Genomic DNA, 17,548 nt, shown 5'->3' on the forward strand with positions numbered 1-17,548 from the left:
ACTATAACCTGCACCAGAAACTGGCGTAAAGTATAGCTGCAATCTTCGTTAGCTCGTAGCTCATGTGGGTGTCATGTCTGAGCAAGGCTGGCTGAAGAGGTGCCAAATTGATCAGGAGGCTTGAACATTTTAATCCTGAGGGCACGCATCACACCAGAGCAGCCTTTACTAAGACCAGTGGGTAAATCACCAGTCGGAGTAAATCTGCTCCTATATGACATTTTTGGAGATCTGTGCTCTCCTTAAAGGGCTTTTCTGGGGAAATACAATTAATGAGCTAACCACAATCATCCGAGCTTAAAAAGTGTATATGAATGTGGTATATATGCGGTTCATATGTGATCTTGTTCCTCAGTCCAGGAGGAGGAAGATAAGCAACTTTCAGCTTGTGGTTAATTGCATTAATGTTTCTTCCATGACTGAGTATATTTTAGATTGCTGAACTTTATGGCTTGTAGTGCAGTGAAGCATCAGAAGCTGAGACCTGTACCGTATACTACAGACTGGTCACTATGTATACATATATATATATATATATATGTGTGTGTGTGTGTGCGTGTATATATATATACATATAAGTATATGCGTATATGTATATATATATATATATATATATATATATATATATACATATTGCTCATATCAGACACTGGAAATTAGGACATCATAACACAAGTCTACACATGAAAAAGTTCCTCCTAAATTCCCAGTATGCCTGTGACATAGACCGAGATACTGTGGGGTACAATGTGTTATTAAAAACAGATATAAAAGGCTGTTTAGCCTCAGGAGGTCCAGATGTGTTGTTTTCTCAGCGGTTTTGCACTGTATTTGGCGCATCCCATTGAGTATTGCATGCGCATTTGTGCACCCCCCATAGACTTTTATGGGGCCCTATGGTGCGCAAATGTGCACAATATAGAGCCTGTTCTATTTGAGTGTGCAGGAAATGCGTGCACAAAAATGAGACTGAACCCATTGAAATCAGTAGGTTCCATTCTCTGCGTATTGCACGTGCAAAAAACGCAGACAGATACCTCTGTGTGAAGCTGCACATTTGCATGCTCTACTTTTGCCCAAGAATCGGACAAGAATAGGGCATGCATTAATTTTTCAAACTTTGGCTATCAGTCCGAGTAAATGAATCCATTTGAATGTTTTTTGGGTTTTTTTGTGCGCATTTTGTCCATCTTGGACTCAGACAGAACTCGCATGGAAAACTCGCCTGTATGAATACAGCCATAGTCCTTATTCAAAAGGTGAAGTGCAATTGTAGTCAGTGAAAAGCTGACAGATTTCAATGCGAGTGGATGTGCATTCTATGTGAGTTTTCGTTTGGTTTTTGCATTTTAAGGACTAAAGGCCCATTTACACACAAAGATGATCTCTCAAAAGATGGCTTTTGAGCGATCATTTTGCATAAACTACTACTTGGTACTAATGACTATTAGTACCAATCAATAGCGTGTGACCCGCGGGGAGCTGCATTTAGAGAACAGACCACCGCTGTTCTCTGAATACATTTCCTTTGTTCTGCTGGGGGGGCTGACAGCTGAGACAATGCTATCAGCTGTAATCAGCACTGCCCCAGCAGAACACAGTGTGTGGTCCATCTTATCAGCCCTTCTGTCGAGTGATGGATTTCATGTTAAACTGAAATTCATCATTCGACAGAAAAATGAAAGATGGGCACATTTACACACAACAATTATCACTCAAAAGTTGGCTTTTGAGCAAATTTTGAGCGATAATCGTTGTGTCTAAATGGTCCTTTAGTCTCATTAGAGTGTTATCTATTTTTCACTCACATGAAAAAACTGAAGGTGGCCGAACTGATATAATTTAAAATTTCCATTCAAAATGTGTGTGTGAAAAAAACAGAATGCGCTTGCATGCCATACAAGTGCATTTAGTTTGTTAACACATCCAATGACTTGAGTGGGCAATTCTGGTCTGAGAATCACACCAGAATAGGACATGCTGAGGTTTTTTTAAATAGACTATTATGCCTCTTTCACATGAGATACAAAATCTCGCTACAAAATTATTGCTACAATGTTAAGCCCATGGTTCTTTCACATGAGCGATGTTTTGAACGTTGAGGGATCACCTTGCGCTCCGAGCAGAGGATGCAAAAGACAAGAGGGATGTCCCTAATTGTCTTCTGCATCCAGCTGTTCTCGCTCAGAGTGCCCGGCTGTTATACAGCCGAGCACTCTTTAAGTGGAGGATGCAGAAGACAAGTGGGGTGTCCCCGCTTGTCTTCTGCATCCAGTTGTTCTCTGCTCGGAGCACCCGGCTGTTATAAGGCTGAGCGCTACGAGCGGGCTATGGAGAACACAGCTGGACTGCTCTGTTCTTCATACCCAGCTGTCATCAGGGAGCGGGATACAGCTGAAACAATAGTATGTGTGAATAATACGCTGCGAATAGTATGCTGTAAATCCCTGATAAGGCTCATCGTTGTCTTTCAGCATGCTGAAAGACAATGATGAGCGATGGCTTAGCGAAAACTGCACAATGTCAGTGCAGTTACACACAACGATTATCGCTCATAAGAAGGCTTAATTATTATCTGGGGCAGTATGGATTGGGAAATTGTGTAGAGGTATGTAAAATATAGGGAGGATACTAGAAAAGCTAGGAGCTAAATTTGTCTGCCTATCAAATAATGCAGATAATGTGAGGTGGTCACTAAGGGCACTATTATGGTGAAATGGTCATTATTGGGCACTTCTACTGTGAGGGGACACAAAAAATGTGTTCAAAAGTTGGGAGGTAAGATCTGGCTGCAGCCTTCTTTGCCATAAGAAAAGAAAGCACCCGAATCTTTAGAGACAAGTGGGCAGGTACTCGCAAAAGGTAATACTCGCTCGAGTAGTTTGCCTTAGCGAGTACGCTCGCTCATCTCTATTTATAATGGGTTGTACCTTTCAACTACACAGAAGCATTGTCAGGATGGGGGGGGGGGGGGGGGCATTATAATTTAACTGCTCCATACTGTGGATTGCTTAGGCAGCTTTAAACTGGCCCTGCAACCAACATTGGTAAGGGCAGTTTCACGTCTGCATCGGAACCTTATTTGCTTTTTGCTGTTTTCATCTTTGAAAAATTTCCATGGGTTCACCAAGGTTAAAAAGGGTAACTCACTTAATGTGAAGATATGACTATGGGGAAGCGTATTTTCCCCGTATAGTCAGTGTTCCTTGAAATAAATTGTATGTTGGTTTAGTAAGTCTTAACAGTATTATATACCCACAAGGTCACACGGTAATAGTATCAGCAGGGCAGTTGAAAATTCCCTTAGTAAAATAAAGCACCATCACCATTTTCAAGTTTCCGAAAAGATACAGATCAGAAATGAGAATATGAAATCCCTCTGCAGAATAACATTTCATATCCCAGTGCTGATCTCTAACAAGCTTTGCAAAAGAACAAATAATTCCCTGACTAAAATGGAACATTTTACACATTCCAGTGTTATAGCTGCCGTGCCAGCTCCGGAAAGTGTTTTAGATATTTGTCTATTAGAACACCAATGTCTTTGTCCAATAACATATCCATGGCATGCCTGAGTGCAGATTATCTTCATAACACTCTAGTAGACACTGCTATGTAATATATAGATGAATTATGTGGACCCTATGTTAAGCCACTCTACACAATGTTCATATGGGTGGTCTACAATCCGGGAAACTTGGCCCCTTGGCAGTGATCATAGCATTTTCAACTTTCCTCTGGAAGCAGGTACACTTGAAAACTGCAGTGGAGTAGAGAGCCATCACACTTACAGGCAACAGGTCACTATAGACCTATAGCCTAGTAGATGTGTAAGACTTTAGCCATCCAACACAGCCTACATCAAACCACTGGTGGCATAGGAGATAAGAAACATAGGAGGAGCAATTAGAACATTCTGGCCTCCTGCTATGAATAGCATCCCTTGCGTAAGATTTGTTTTAACTGTTGTGGTATCTCTATCCTGTGATGTATTGGCCCTTTCATAGTGGAGCTAGGATGCATTGTGGCCACATTAGGTTCTGTGACAGTTAGTAAAATAGATTATGCCTACATTAGTCATATATTCTATGTAAACTGTGATCTCATTCTCTGGTGGGGGTATTATTACTATGTAGGACACAAAGGAGGCAAATATCTAACTGCTATGGAGAAAATTAAAAGAAGCATTATAACATAGTGTGGGGCCTAAAGGCCCAACTGCTGTAAGGAGCACAAAGGAGGGCACTTTTACTACATCATTTAGTTACTATTACCATGTAGGGCAACATTTCTGTCTGGGGAACAAATTGGGCATTGTTACTGTCTAGGACACTATCCGTTTAGTCTTATTATTTTTGGAGACACTATTTGGCTCTGTTGGGGCCAGCCACTCTTATTTATTTCACAAGTACGGTATTTGGAGGCCACATTTGTAAGCCAAGAACTTGGTGGGACACAGGGGTTGTTGTTGAAGAATGACAAAGGCATGGCAAATACCAGAGTTGTTCTCTAATGGGTGTAGAAAGTGGTTGCCCCAGCTACAACAGTCAAGCAGATACCTTAACGTTACAAAACCAGCATGGCCAAATTGGAAGTAGTGGTATCTTTCCTGGTCATAGCTTTACACTTGGTCACATTTTTTCTAACCTTGGCAAACTAGATATTAGTGAGTATATGATGTCCTTATGTTACTCTCTCTGCTTGCACACCGGACCCTGCTTTCTCTCTGCAGCTTCTCTCATGCATGTAGCTGTCCCGGGACTGGCACCTGAAGCCCCGCTAGAAACTACCACATTCCACTGCAAGAATACCCTCCGTACATTTGTCAGCAACACCTAGCAGTGTGTCACCAACCTGCGCCCCAGTACATGAGGCATGCAATGCTCTTGCTTCCCCGCATGCTTACACTGTACTGGCATGTTGGTATCCTCCCTTTCTCTTGACAAATGGCCCAAACTCGCCCACATGTTCTACAAGATACTATCCCGACTGGATACCTCTATGCCTTACAGTATTAAAATACAAGCTCTTATTAAATATATAATTAAAATGTATAAATTAGACGCAGTGTTGAATATATATATATATATATGTCATACAAAAAACAAAGAAAACAAAAATTCGACTTCTATCCTCTCAGTTGTCTGCAGAAAAGCAAAAGAACGAAGGAGAGAGAATGTACTAAATGTACAAAGGCTACTACTCAATAACGTCCAAATGGTCAGACAATGGGTAAAGGGAAAAGGACAGTACTTGATGGAACTGATACAAACCTAAAGGAACACTCAGTACTGAATTGAGCTGATTTGACCCTATAAATCACCAAACGCGTTTCCACCAGGATTGGTTTCATTAGGAGTCTATTTTAATACAATACAATATATGCAGATCGAAGCATCAACCATAAAAGGTGTGTACAGAAATGTTTCAATGTTTTTGAACAGATGTTATTAAGGAGGGTTCAAACAGGGTTTGCAAATAAGGGAGATGGAATAAAACCTCCACAGTGCCACCTATTGAAAGGCAGCATTCCTTCAAGCCAAAGTCAGACATTTTATACAAGCCTTGTTACAATGACCGGGAATTAAAAGCAAAGCCAGACTCCATGTACAGACAGCTGTTTCAGGGTTTTTGCCATGGTCATTGTAACAAGGCTTGTATAAAAAGTCTGACTTTGGCTTGAAGGAATGCTGCCTTTCAATAGGTGGCACTGTGGAGGATTTATTCCATCTCCCTTATTTGCATATTACCCAGAGGAGCGTGTATAGCCATTTTAGTCTCCTCACTTAATTTATAGTATAGTTGCTCTCCCTAAGGAGAAAAGATAGCGTTTCTGACCCCCATCCCAGGCCTCTTACTAGCAAAGCCAGATTCCTACTGTACACTGATGAAGGGCAAAACCCCTGAAACAGCTGAATGTACATGGAGTCTGGCTTTGCTTTTAATTCCTGGTCATTGTAACAAAGCTTGCATAAAAAGTCTGACTTTCAATAGGTGGCACTGTGGAGGATTTATTCCATCTCCCTTATTTGCATATTACCCAGAGGAGCGTGCATGGCCATTTGAGTCTCCTCACTTAATTTATAGTATAGTTGCTCTCCCTAAGGAGAAAAGATAGCGTTTCTGACCCCCATCCCAGGCCTCTTACTAGCAAAGCCAGATTCCTACTGTACACTGATGAAGGGCAAAACCCCTGAAACAGCTGTATGTACATGGAGTCTGGCTTTGCTTTTAATTCCTGGTCATTGTAACAAAGCTTGCATAAAAAGTCTGACTTTCAATAGGTGGCACTGTGGAGGATTTATTCCATCTCCCTTATTTGCATATTACCCAGAGGAGCGTGCATGGCCATTTGAGTCTCCTCACTTAATTTATAGTATAGTTGCTCTCCCTAAGGAGAAAAGATAGCGTTTCTGACCCCCATCCCAGGCCTCTTACTAGCAAAGCCAGATTCCTACTGTACACTGATGAAGGGCAAAACCCCTGAAACAGCTGTATGTACATGGAGTCTGGCTTTGCTTTTAATTCCTGGTCATTGTAACAAAGCTTGCATAAAAAGTCTGACTTTCAATAGGTGGCACTGTGGAGGATTTATTCCATCTCCCTTATTTGCATATTACCCAGAGGAGCGTGTATAGCCATTTTAGTCTCCTCACTTAATTTATAGTATAGTTGCTCTCCCTAAGGAGAAAAGATAGCGTTTCTGACCCCCATCCCAGGCCTCTTACTAGCAAAGCCAGATTCCTACTGTACACTGATGAAGGGCAAAACCCCTGAAACAGCTGTATGTACATGGAGTCTGGCTTTGCTTTTAATTCCTGGTCATTGTAACAAAGCTTGCATAAAAAGTCTGACTTTCAATAGGTGGCACTGTGGAGGATTTATTCCATCTCCCTTATTTGCATATTACCCAGAGGAGCGTGCATGGCCATTTGAGTCTCCTCACTTAATTTATAGTATAGTTGCTCTCCCTAAGGAGAAAAGATAGCGTTTCTGACCCCCATCCCAGGCCTCTTACTAGCAAAGCCAGATTCCTACTGTACACTGATGAAGGGCAAAACCCCTGAAACAGCTGTATGTACATGGAGTCTGGCTTTGCTTTTAATTCCTGGTCATTGTAACAAAGCTTGCATAAAAAGTCTGACTTTCAATAGGTGGCACTGTGGAGGATTTATTCCATCTCCCTTATTTGCATATTACCCAGAGGAGCGTGTATAGCCATTTTAGTCTCCTCACTTAATTTATAGTATAGTTGCTCTCCCTAAGGAGAAAAGATAGCGTTTCTGACCCCCATCCCAGGCCTCTTACTAGCAAAGCCAGATTCCTACTGTACACTGATGAAGGGCAAAAACCCTGAAACAGCTGTATGTACATGGAGTCTGGCTTTGCTTTTAATTCCTGGTCATTGTAACAAAGCTTGCATAAAAAGTCTGACTTTCAATAGGTGGCACTGTGGAGGATTTATTCCATCTCCCTTATTTGCATATTACCCAGAGGAGCGTGCATGGCCATTTGAGTCTCCTCACTTAGTTTATAGTATATAGTTGCTCTCCCTAAGGAGAAAAGATAGCGTTTCTGACCCCAAAGAGGGTTTGACACTTTTTTTTTTTTGCCAGAAACCAGTAAAACAAATATATCACCTGATTGTATTAATAAGGTATTGCATGCAGCGCAGCATTGTCTAGATAAGGTGGTGACATAACTTTACACCACACCTATCTAAATAACACTGCATTACATGCAATACCCTAGTAATACTAACTATCAGGCGATATAGATTTTCCTGATACTTTTTGTTTTGCTGATTTGTGACAAGTTGTCATAACAATCTGTCCAGATGCAGAAGAAAACTCCAACTTGTGAGTCAAAACTTTCCAATTACTGTGCCTAAAATGGTTTCTAAATAAATAGAACTATTTTGTAATGTTTAATTGAATATGAACACATATGAAAAAAAATATATATATATATATATATATAAAATGTATTTATTTTCCATACACTCCTTTACTCATACATTATGAATTCAGATGCATCTTTTTATATGACCCTCTCCATTCCTTTAATGTAAACAATATACCCTTCCAGCTACCTCATGAAATAGAATATTGCCTCGAAATGCGTTGTTTTGCTGGTTCTAAAAAGGAGTATTCCTATGCATAAAAATTCACACCGCCTACTGTTTCTTTTCAGGCCTTCACCATATTGAAAGGAAATGTATCATGAAAAAATGGCTTATTGTTTAGATCAAGTTTTTATGCTAAACATTTGTAAAGAATTGTGGTGACTTATTTTTCATTTTCCACATTACTACCTGTATTTTCCACTTCCATTCTGAGTGTGATCATGGCATTACAACACATACATACTGAGAAAGAAGGTAACAGTCGTGTGGAGGAGATTAATATTTTAATTACACACTTTTTACATTATGAAAAATATGTCATACATAGTGTAAAAATAAATCTGAAGATCAACTTCTCACCATGAACAAGAAATCAAAAATAAAGTTCAAACATCCAAGAACATAAGTCAGTTCTATGGTGAGATATAACAAATGAAATCCATGTTTCCTTATGACAAATGAATACATGAAAAAAAAAGTCAAACTGAATGAGTCCTGACACAGCGAGACTAGAATAAAGGCAAATTTATTTAAAGTTTCTATAGTCTCAGGTAAGAAAAAGAAAAAAAAAAAAGAATATTTACCCCAAAAGACAAATCCTCCTATATTTATGACTGAGGTTACATACACAGATTTCAGATTTACTGGACCAATATCAATATCTGGATGGTTGGACGAAGTTGTCCATTTAGATCTTGTTTTGGCATAGAACCAATTTTTAAAGGGACTAGTGACTCCCCACTTATCTGACACTACTTTATATTTGCTATACAGTAATGGAAACTGTGAGACCAAACCTTATAAGCAGTTGAGATGAAATTTATGTTAGATGAACAGATTGTAATCATTTCCATGCACTATTGTAAATTGATATTGGCTTGACTAAAATCTGTGATTGTAAACCCAGTGAGTGCTGAAAGAAAGCCATCACATCTCAATAGTTGTAACTATGAACAATAAAGACCTCAATCTAAGCCAAACAGCCTTTGTAAAATGCAACCATGTAGAACAGATATTTTGCCTATATAATACAAGGATGTTGAGTGGTGCTAGATAAAATATTGTTTTGTCAGGATCCTTTCACACGGGATGGCTATTGGGCACTTAAGCACCCAACAGACGTCCCAACAATTATTACTCCCGTGCTTTCACATAGGAGCAATGGTCTTTCATTAAATAGAGGTGGGTGCATTGGAAATCTCTTCTGGCCACTCACTCCATTCAGAGTAAATAGGCTGTTGACTATCTGCTTACACAGGCTGACAGTCGCTTGGTTTTTAGGTGAGCCTAAAACCAAGTGACTCAGACAAGTGAACAATTCTTACTGATTTACCCTGTGAGGTCATGTGTTTACACGTCAAGGCAGTTGACCATAATATCTCTTTTGAGCAATTACTTGGGCAACTATCGGCCATGGAAGAGTACCCTAACCCACAGAAACTACTTTTTTTAAGCGTCTGCCAGCTATAATCAAAGGCTTTGCATTTTTTTCCAGAAATAACACCACTCTGGTCTATGGACTAGTATAGGAGCTTTGTCCCATTCATTTAATGAAGGTGACCTGCAATATTAGACATGGCACATAATAAACAGTTTTTTTACCCTTAGACAACACATTTAATGCCCTATGAACACCATTTGTCATTTAGCTAATCAAGCTAATTAAAAATTAAATGACATTAACACATTGGGCCCAGTGAAATTAGTAGCACCAGACCGGGGGCTCATATCACTCTATCTGCCCCCTGGGTTACAGTATTTTAAAGCATGTTATATTGTTATTTAATAAGCCTCAGTGTGCACTTTAGATTTTACAAGGCTGTTTGCGTACAACTTTATTTCTTCATAGTACTATGGTCAATTTCCAATGCGACTGGTTACACAACATCAACCCTTTTCACAATAGCAGCATAATACTGAAAAGCACAGCCAAATATAACAAATGTCCTGCTGCATTCTGCAATACAAAAAAATCAACCTAAACAATAAAATCAACAGTGTTTAAAAAAAGGTACAAAAATCAAAAATAAACAAAATATGTATATCTCAACATAAGGAATAGGAATATACATACATCTTTCAAAAATGACAAAAAAATCTACTACATTGTATTCACTTACACATTTCCAGTATATGTACCTGTGTCTGACTATCAAGACAAATGGTAACTCATTGGCTGTGAAATTACAATTTCCAAAATGCCTTGATAGCCCTCTAGGATGTATGTATAATTTTATTAAGTACCACATTTAGAAACTACCGGAAATGAATAACCATTCAAAAACCCATCAGACACAACGGAGGTAAGCTCTATGGTTTACTATGTTCTAGTGCTATGAATTAATTGAAGAATCCTCTTTAAGAGTTAGGTGTTACTTCAATCATGTGGCTGGCATGAGCACTGGGCACCTGTACAAGTAGTAATATACTGTACACAGTGAGTGAGTATACTCGCTAAGGCACATTACTCGAGCAAGTAGTGCCTTAGCCAAGTATTTCCCCGCTCGTCTCTAAAGATTTGGGGGCCGGCGCGGGTGACAGGTGAGTTGCGGCGGGGAGCGGGAGGGAGAGTAATGTGCCTTAGCGAGTATACTCGCTCATCTCTAGTGGGAGATAATGTTTAAGTGTTCTCTTTAAACAAGATTGTAGGAAGTTTCTACAACAAAATGTATGGCATGAAAATTGGTTAACTCTGCATTTGCTTATTAAAAATGTAATTAGCAATGATTGACTAGACCATGATTTGTCCAGGATTGTACATTATATAGGGCTAATTCATTAAAATGAATATGATTAATATGGATATCCATAAAACATAGCTGCTTACATTATTTTTCAGAAGCAGTAGGTATCGCTATGTTCATATTTGCATTGGAGGCTCTGTCGAGATATGTCTTTCCTTATCTTGGCTTTAGGTTTGAAATATCCCAAGATGAGTAGCACAAGATGACCAACTTTTGAAAAAAAATATTTTCATTACTTTGTCAGGCTTTTTGAGTAAAATTTTTTTTTTCAAAGCTGGTCTTCTTGGAATATCTTGAGCCAAGAGCCAATGTAAGGGAGGACACATCTGTTTTTCAATGGGCTCCATTGGCATTGGTGTAATCCGCTAAATACGGCACCCTGTTATGGATTCTGTTATACATGAAAACTACAGTACATATCTGAACAGAGCTTTGTGTGCATCCAATGTATACTTTTTTGTTTCCAACCAAAACTTAGAAAAAAATTTGGACAAACGGCCCCCGTTCTCTTCCCCAAGAAACCTCACCACTTCTGTCCATGCGCCACATCTGGTATTGCAGATTGGACCCATTCAAGTGAAAGAAAAATAGTTATTTGATTTCTAAATTGAAGCAATCCTTTAACTGGTCATATATTAGTAAATCTGGGTGAAGGGTTTGAAAGCTTATAAAAGTACTTGTCAATTTACAACTTTTTATATATCTTGCTCTGTATATTATACACTGTACAATGAGGAAAAATAGTCTTAATTATATCATTATAACTACAAGGCCTCAAAAATACAAATGATAGCTTATATGTGTAGGGACAGCAGATTCCAAGGATATTCTCATTCATGCCCAGAACAAGAATCCATATCCGGCCATTTTGAATAGAATTGTATATGGAGAAATTACATTTACAGTTGAATTAAATCATGGAAGTGTATTGGCATGTGAATAACATAAATAACTAGGGTAACATGTTATACCTAAGGAATAAATCTACCTTGTTCTAACTTTATAGAATAAACTCTAACATGAAGACCCAAGTCGTAGGTTCGGAACCCAATTATAGGTCATTTGGTTTCAGTCCTGTAAACTAGCAGCTGATTGAAGTGTTATAAAATTAGTTGGGTTTTTGGAAAAGTGGAAAAAAAGTTGTCTGTAAGTCCGGAGATATTTATGGGGTGATATAATCGTATGCATTGTAATATCAGAAGGGATGACTGTCGTTCAGATAGCTTTTCATTTTTGGTGGAAGGCAATGTTATACAATGTCCATATAATACGGAATGGCATTTTATAAAAAAAACTGTGTTAAACATTTTCTACAGTAAATGTTTATTTTACAATTTATTTTAAATGGTTTCCCACTGTCTTGCCTTGTTCTATCTGTTGGGAAGTCCAACTATGTTTGACCCTTATCTCTGAACTTATGTATCATTTAGCAACTGTATGATATGAAGAGTGCTGATTGCTTTTTGATGGCCAGAACTGTGTCAATGGGATCCATTATTTGTCATGGCTCCTGTAAAAATGTAAGGTATGGCACTAGTGTGAAAACAGCTTAAATGAACCTAGCACAAAGGGGTAATGCAAAGTTCTCACGCCCCAATGCAAAATCAGGTCCCCAACCTATCATGCACCATTTATAATACTGATATCTTCTTACGTGGCAGAGATGGCTTTGGGCCTTCTCCGGCACAACGGCCCCCGGGGAAAGTACCATCTCTGCATTCCCTACAGCTACACCCCTGGTCTAGCTGGAAATTCTTGTCAACTAATACTAAAGTAATCTAATACTATTTAAACTCATCAATATTAAGCTCTCTGCATATTGCGCATATATATATTTTTGCACTTGTAATACACAGAACGCAGAAAATACGCATGTAACATGCATATTTTATGCAACAGGCTATGATAATGGTGCACATTAAGCACCAAAATAGGACATGCTGCGTTTTTTTAACGTGCATAATACACACATCTGAATGGCCCAATGTAAATAAATTGGCTTTTAGCATATTACACATGCAAAAAAATATGTGCGTAATACGCAGGCTAAATACGCTCATGTCAGAGAGGCCTTAAAGAGCACTCCTTACAGAAACTACAGAATTCTACGTAAAAGGACACAATCACAAAGCCAAGTTTATATCACTGGCTTAATGACGGGTGTGTATATAGCAAAATATCACATGCCAGTAAACTAATATGTTTTTGTAGCATATCTCCCAGTATTTTCAAAAAGAAATTCAGTTCACCAAGCCATAATCTGGGCTTCCAAAACTTTACTCATTTCCAACAAACTGAACACTAAACATGTGGAAGGGACAAAGAAGTTAAAACTCTTTTGACAGAATTGAAACTAGGAGGTATATGCTATGCGACTGCTTCCCATTGACCAGCAATACCAGTGTTGATGACCATACAATAGACTGAGTGGACAATGTACCCAGACAAAACCATTATCAACTCAACTGTCCTACTCTATGCTTACTACCTATCTATCCCTGTGTGTGCTTATATGTTAGTTTGTGGAAACAGTTTAGAATCGGCTCGGCAGAGAACTTCCAGTCAACTTTCTCTATAAGCAAATGGTAACAATGCTAAGAATGTAAGGCCAATATATTCATAATGTACCATACAAAATCACAGGACTGCCTCATATTTAAAGGTAGCCAAAATCTTAGTTAAACAATAGAGAAAAATGATGGAGAATGCAGTAAAAAAACACAAACTAGCTATCCTAAGAATAAATATATGTTTTTAGGAGACATCAATTTGTCTTTTACCGAATAATCTGGTTTCTTAAAACAAAAAGAAAAAACTTTTCAAACTTGCAAAAATGTTTTACATTTTCTTAAAATGACAGCACAAATGAATATTTTATTCACCATATGAAGAATAAAAATAACTGACCCCATTGTTGCTATGTGGGAAGCAAAACCTACTGTATGCGGAATATTTTAGCAGATAGTAAAAAAAAACTCCCTATATACAGTACAGAACTGCAATATAGCAGCACAGAATGCAGTTCTATGAAATCCTACTTCTAATCTGTCTTGAGGTAAAGACTGTGACAGTGATAGGATTGCAAAACTTAAAGGAACTGTGTTTTGCTGCCACTACATATAAAGAAATCACTTTTTTGGGGCCACAATGAGTGTTTTTGTCATCCCACAAAAAAAAGTCAATTTGTGCTTTAATGTCAGCATCACTCTGGTAAATAAAATCAGACTGTAACACACAGTTCTACGGACACATATATGTCTCTATGTGAAATGCTCATTTAAAAGTCCAGAGTCTCGAAATACATTTTTTGACTTTCAGTGAACACAATGTTTTTTTTTTCCTTGTTTTTTTTTTTTTTTAAAGTAGAATAAAGCAAAAATAAACATTTTTCTGTAACAAATAGTTAGACGGAGATGAATAATATATTACATCTATTACTGTATAAGCAGCTATGCTCTTAACCACTTCCTATGTTTTGGAATATGCAGATAAAAGGAAGTCACACAATAATGGCGTAACTGCTCCATACACAATATCTAACTGTTTATGAAAGATTGAAGCTTTCGGCAAGCCTTCGGTACAACGGTTCAACAATAGCAAAAATAAGGCATGTTTACACATTATCAGCATGTTAGGCAGTGGCACATCGCAAGACCATTTGGCAATCCTAACACCATGTAATAAACGTATGTAGCACATTTCTTGAATGTAATAAAAACATTCAAATACAAAAATAACAAAAAAAAAACATGAACACAATATAGATTCTGATCCTGTCATACAAGATCATATATTTCAACGCGTGGGTCATCAAACTCTTCTCATACAGTTCTGTATGGAGGATCTAGGATCTCCGCAACTGCTTAGTTTCTGAGAAGGACTTTTTCTGTACAGGTACAAGATTCCTTCAGTGAAACTTCTCCTTTCCCACAGGCCTAAGCCTCTTATACGACTCAACTCCAAACTTTTTTGGATCTCAGGAACATGTTCAGTAGCCATCATATGCCCATCTTCTACTCCCTTCGATAGCATGGAATGAAAAGATGCTGAAGACAATCAGGACCTTTGTGCCTCAGAATGACTTGCCAGGTAGGAGATTAAACATCTACTGATGGATCTCCGAATTTGAGCAAAGTTACTGTTATGTCAGCCTTATCTCTTCCTTGCTACAAGCCATGGCGTCACTCCCTTAGAATGGATGAAAGTCAGATATTAAGAGTTCTACTTAAGTAGCCATAAAGAGCAATCATCTAGCATGTGAGGTTCAACCGCACAGCAAACTCTTAGACATGATTCATGCAAGTCATTAGTCTGTACAAACATATTAAACATCACGAGTCACTGGTGCTATTTGGCATGGGCAGAGAAATGGAATGGACATTGCGTATCCAGTGAACTGGTCTCAGATGATCATCAAGTCTATGGAAAGATGTCTACAAGTTAAGCAATAAGAAGAAGTATTTCTTCAGTCCTGGAGATTTCAACAGCAGCGATGACTACTGCCAAATAGCTTGTGCAAGTGGATAAAAGATGGACTTATGGACAAGTAGAAGAAGGTATATGTAAACATATGAAATCATCTTGTTTTTTTCTCTATAAATACAAAGTTTTGATTATGTACAACTTCATGCTCGCATGGTTAGATTTGTCACTGCAAAGAGAAATAAAAGACAGTTGTTAGTAGATATGCCATGCCTTTATGACTAAACGCGGTCAGTTGTTTACTTCATTGGGGAACAAGAACAAGGGTGTAACCCATAGAACAACATCCAGTGCTGAGCATATGCAAACAAGTAAATACACTTGGGTTTTAGCACATTAGATTGTAATCCCTACAATATAACCACCCAACAACAAAAAAAAGCGGGCTCACATGATTAGCCTAGAAAACCAGACATAAACTGTCTCATCCTATATTAACATATGTGTATTCACTATCCAAGTAGGTGGAATCTGTTTAATGTCTGTTAAGTCGTGCTAAAGCTCATTTATACGCAAAGAGAATCATTCAAACGATTGAAAGATCAACAGTTTTAGCAAGTGTTAATGGACACTAATGTCCATTAGTGCATCATTTGCATGTAAAGGGTCCTCCAGGAGCTGTTTGCAGATCACAACATGTGGTCTGAGCTCTGCACACAGCTCCATTGTGCTCGCATGGGCTTTTTGCTGAATACAATGTAATCTCTGACTCCCATGCAGAATACAACCTGCAGTCCTTTTTATCTTTTCTACCTGGGTGAACGATGGATTTTAAGCTCACCTTAAAACATTGTTCAGCTGAAGAGTGAACGATGGCAGCACTTACACGCAATGATTATTGCTTATATGCCATCGTTTGAACAAATTTTGAGCGATAATCATTGCATGTAAATGGGTCTTTACTCAGCAGCTGGGGACCAAGACAGTAATTGTAGAGGTTAAGCATGTGGACATCATGTTTAAAATGTAAAGAGTTCTCCCCTAGAGGCTAAGCATGTAGAAACCAGGTTTTTTCAACAACAGCGGGCATTATAGGATCTTCAGACATCAATATTGCATTTTGCAATTACCGAAAAACCTATAAACAATATGTTAAATCATGGTGGGAAACATAATGTAAGACACACAGCACAAAATAGTGTACCATGGTCTCAGGATTAATATTATACCTAATTCACGCAAAGATGATGTAGAATATTTGATCAAATATCCATGAGATTATGAAAATGTCTATCTAGCGAAGACTACAGAGAAGTTGGAAGGTGAGATAAGGGGCATTGGAGACTTTCGAGGACATATGGATTTTCAGACAGTTGAGCAAAAACTTCAAAAAAATTGGTAACTTTAAAAGAGAAATTAAGGACTATAGACATCGGACGTTTGTTAGGGATAGTAGTGACTTCGATATTGGACAGGTGTCTACTAAGAAAAATAGCATCCAACTTCAGCAGAATAAGTATACAGATGTTTCTGAGACTGATTTGTCAGAATCAGATACAGATCTTCAGAGGGGCAATGCAAAAAGGACAATAAACTGGAAAATTTATCGGAATCACACCCCCTATTCTACACAATGTAATCCCTCAAAAATATATTGAACGCTTTGGTGACAGCTGATAGGAATCCCCCACTACTTCAGTTAAAGAATTTACATTACACTGTTCTGGGCCGTATGTTCTCAACTCAAGCTTTAAACCCCACTACTGAAACTACCTTGACAAATGTGGAAGGAGGTATTTCCCTTCCCTCCACATTGTTGTCGAATGTCTCAACATCATCAACAGTTTCATATTCGCAACAAGTGTTGGATTTACATTTTATGAGACCTAAATCCTATTGCAATACACTAACGGTGAGGAATATTTTTGCTTGATGCCCCTCTCCTTTTTTTCCTCTGGTGGGCAAGAACTTTGCCACATTTGACTAACTGTATTGGGACCCTGCCCTTTGTTCTTTATCTGATACTATGATGATTCATCATGCGATAGTAATTGTTATGACTTTAGAGGCATGACGGCGGTCCTCAGAGACTCATCTGACAGTGGCAGGAATATATTTATAGTTCATCTGGATTCTCAGGACTCACACTATTTCTCTTTCTCTGGTGGCAGGATAGTGCGTTTTAATCATGGTTTCCACAATTACTGGTTTGGTCCTTAGCTGCAGTGGGTGACTTAGCATGGCTTTATAGGAGAGC

At 38.5% G+C, this 17,548-nt stretch overlaps 1 protein-coding gene across 1 annotated transcript in view; it reads right to left on the reverse strand.

Annotated features, from left to right (window-relative positions):
- Window positions 1-8,399: 8,399 nt before the first annotated feature.
- COL25A1 (collagen type XXV alpha 1 chain) overlaps window positions 8,400-17,548 on the reverse strand; it is a 404,320-nt gene continuing 395,171 nt past the window's right edge. Inside the window, exon 39 of the mRNA XM_066573822.1 lies at window positions 8,400-15,057. Coding sequence (XP_066429919.1) covers window positions 15,022-15,057 — 36 coding nt within the window. The 3' untranslated portion in view covers window positions 8,400-15,021. The remainder of the gene's footprint in view (window positions 15,058-17,548) is intronic.

The sequence above is a fragment of the Eleutherodactylus coqui genome, chromosome 7 (assembly GCF_035609145.1).
Source record: "Eleutherodactylus coqui strain aEleCoq1 chromosome 7, aEleCoq1.hap1, whole genome shotgun sequence".
NCBI classification, from domain to species: Eukaryota; Metazoa; Chordata; class Amphibia; order Anura; family Eleutherodactylidae; genus Eleutherodactylus; species Eleutherodactylus coqui.